The sequence below is a fragment of the Hippocampus comes genome, unplaced genomic scaffold, assembly GCF_001891065.2.
Source record: "Hippocampus comes isolate QL1 unplaced genomic scaffold, H_comes_QL1_v1.1 C16344706, whole genome shotgun sequence".
Taxonomy (NCBI): Eukaryota; Metazoa; Chordata; class Actinopteri; order Syngnathiformes; family Syngnathidae; genus Hippocampus; species Hippocampus comes.
Window position 1 is genome coordinate 1 of NW_017829700.1, and position 358 is coordinate 358.

The 358-nt window shown below is 53.6% G+C and overlaps 1 protein-coding gene across 1 annotated transcript; it reads right to left on the bottom strand.

The window, feature by feature from the left end:
* Positions 1–3: 3 nt before the first annotated feature.
* On the bottom strand, positions 4–332 carry LOC109508625 (cytochrome P450 2K1-like; the record flags this gene model as incomplete). The annotated part of the gene is made up of 2 exons (XM_019858656.1): positions 165–332; positions 4–99 (listed from the first exon to the last, which is right to left on the bottom strand). Coding segments are annotated over exons 1-2 (259 nt in total), but the record flags the coding sequence as incomplete, so codon positions are not given.
* Between the last annotated feature and the right edge of the window lie 26 nt (positions 333–358).

The window sequence follows — 358 nt, forward strand, 5'->3', positions numbered from 1 at the left end:
TGTCCTCGCACGCCTTCTTTCCCATCCCAAAGTCTTTCAGGTTGGTCAAAGCAAAGCGTCGCATCTCCTTCCACGAGTCTCCGTTGCTCCATATGACACCTTGGGGTTGAAAATCAACTTCCATCATGGAGCGGTGCTCCAGAAGGTGATTTCGTCTGACTCACCGTGTCCGTCGTTGTACTGGCTCACAATGCGTAAGATATCTCTGTCCCCAAACTCCTCCGCGTGGTTGACCAGAGCTTCCTTCACCACCTTGTAGCCGGCCAGGACCACCACCTTCTTGGAGCCCAGGTAGACCCTGAACACCGGCCCGTACTTCTTGGACATCTGAGGATGTGGAAGACAACATGGTTAGTCC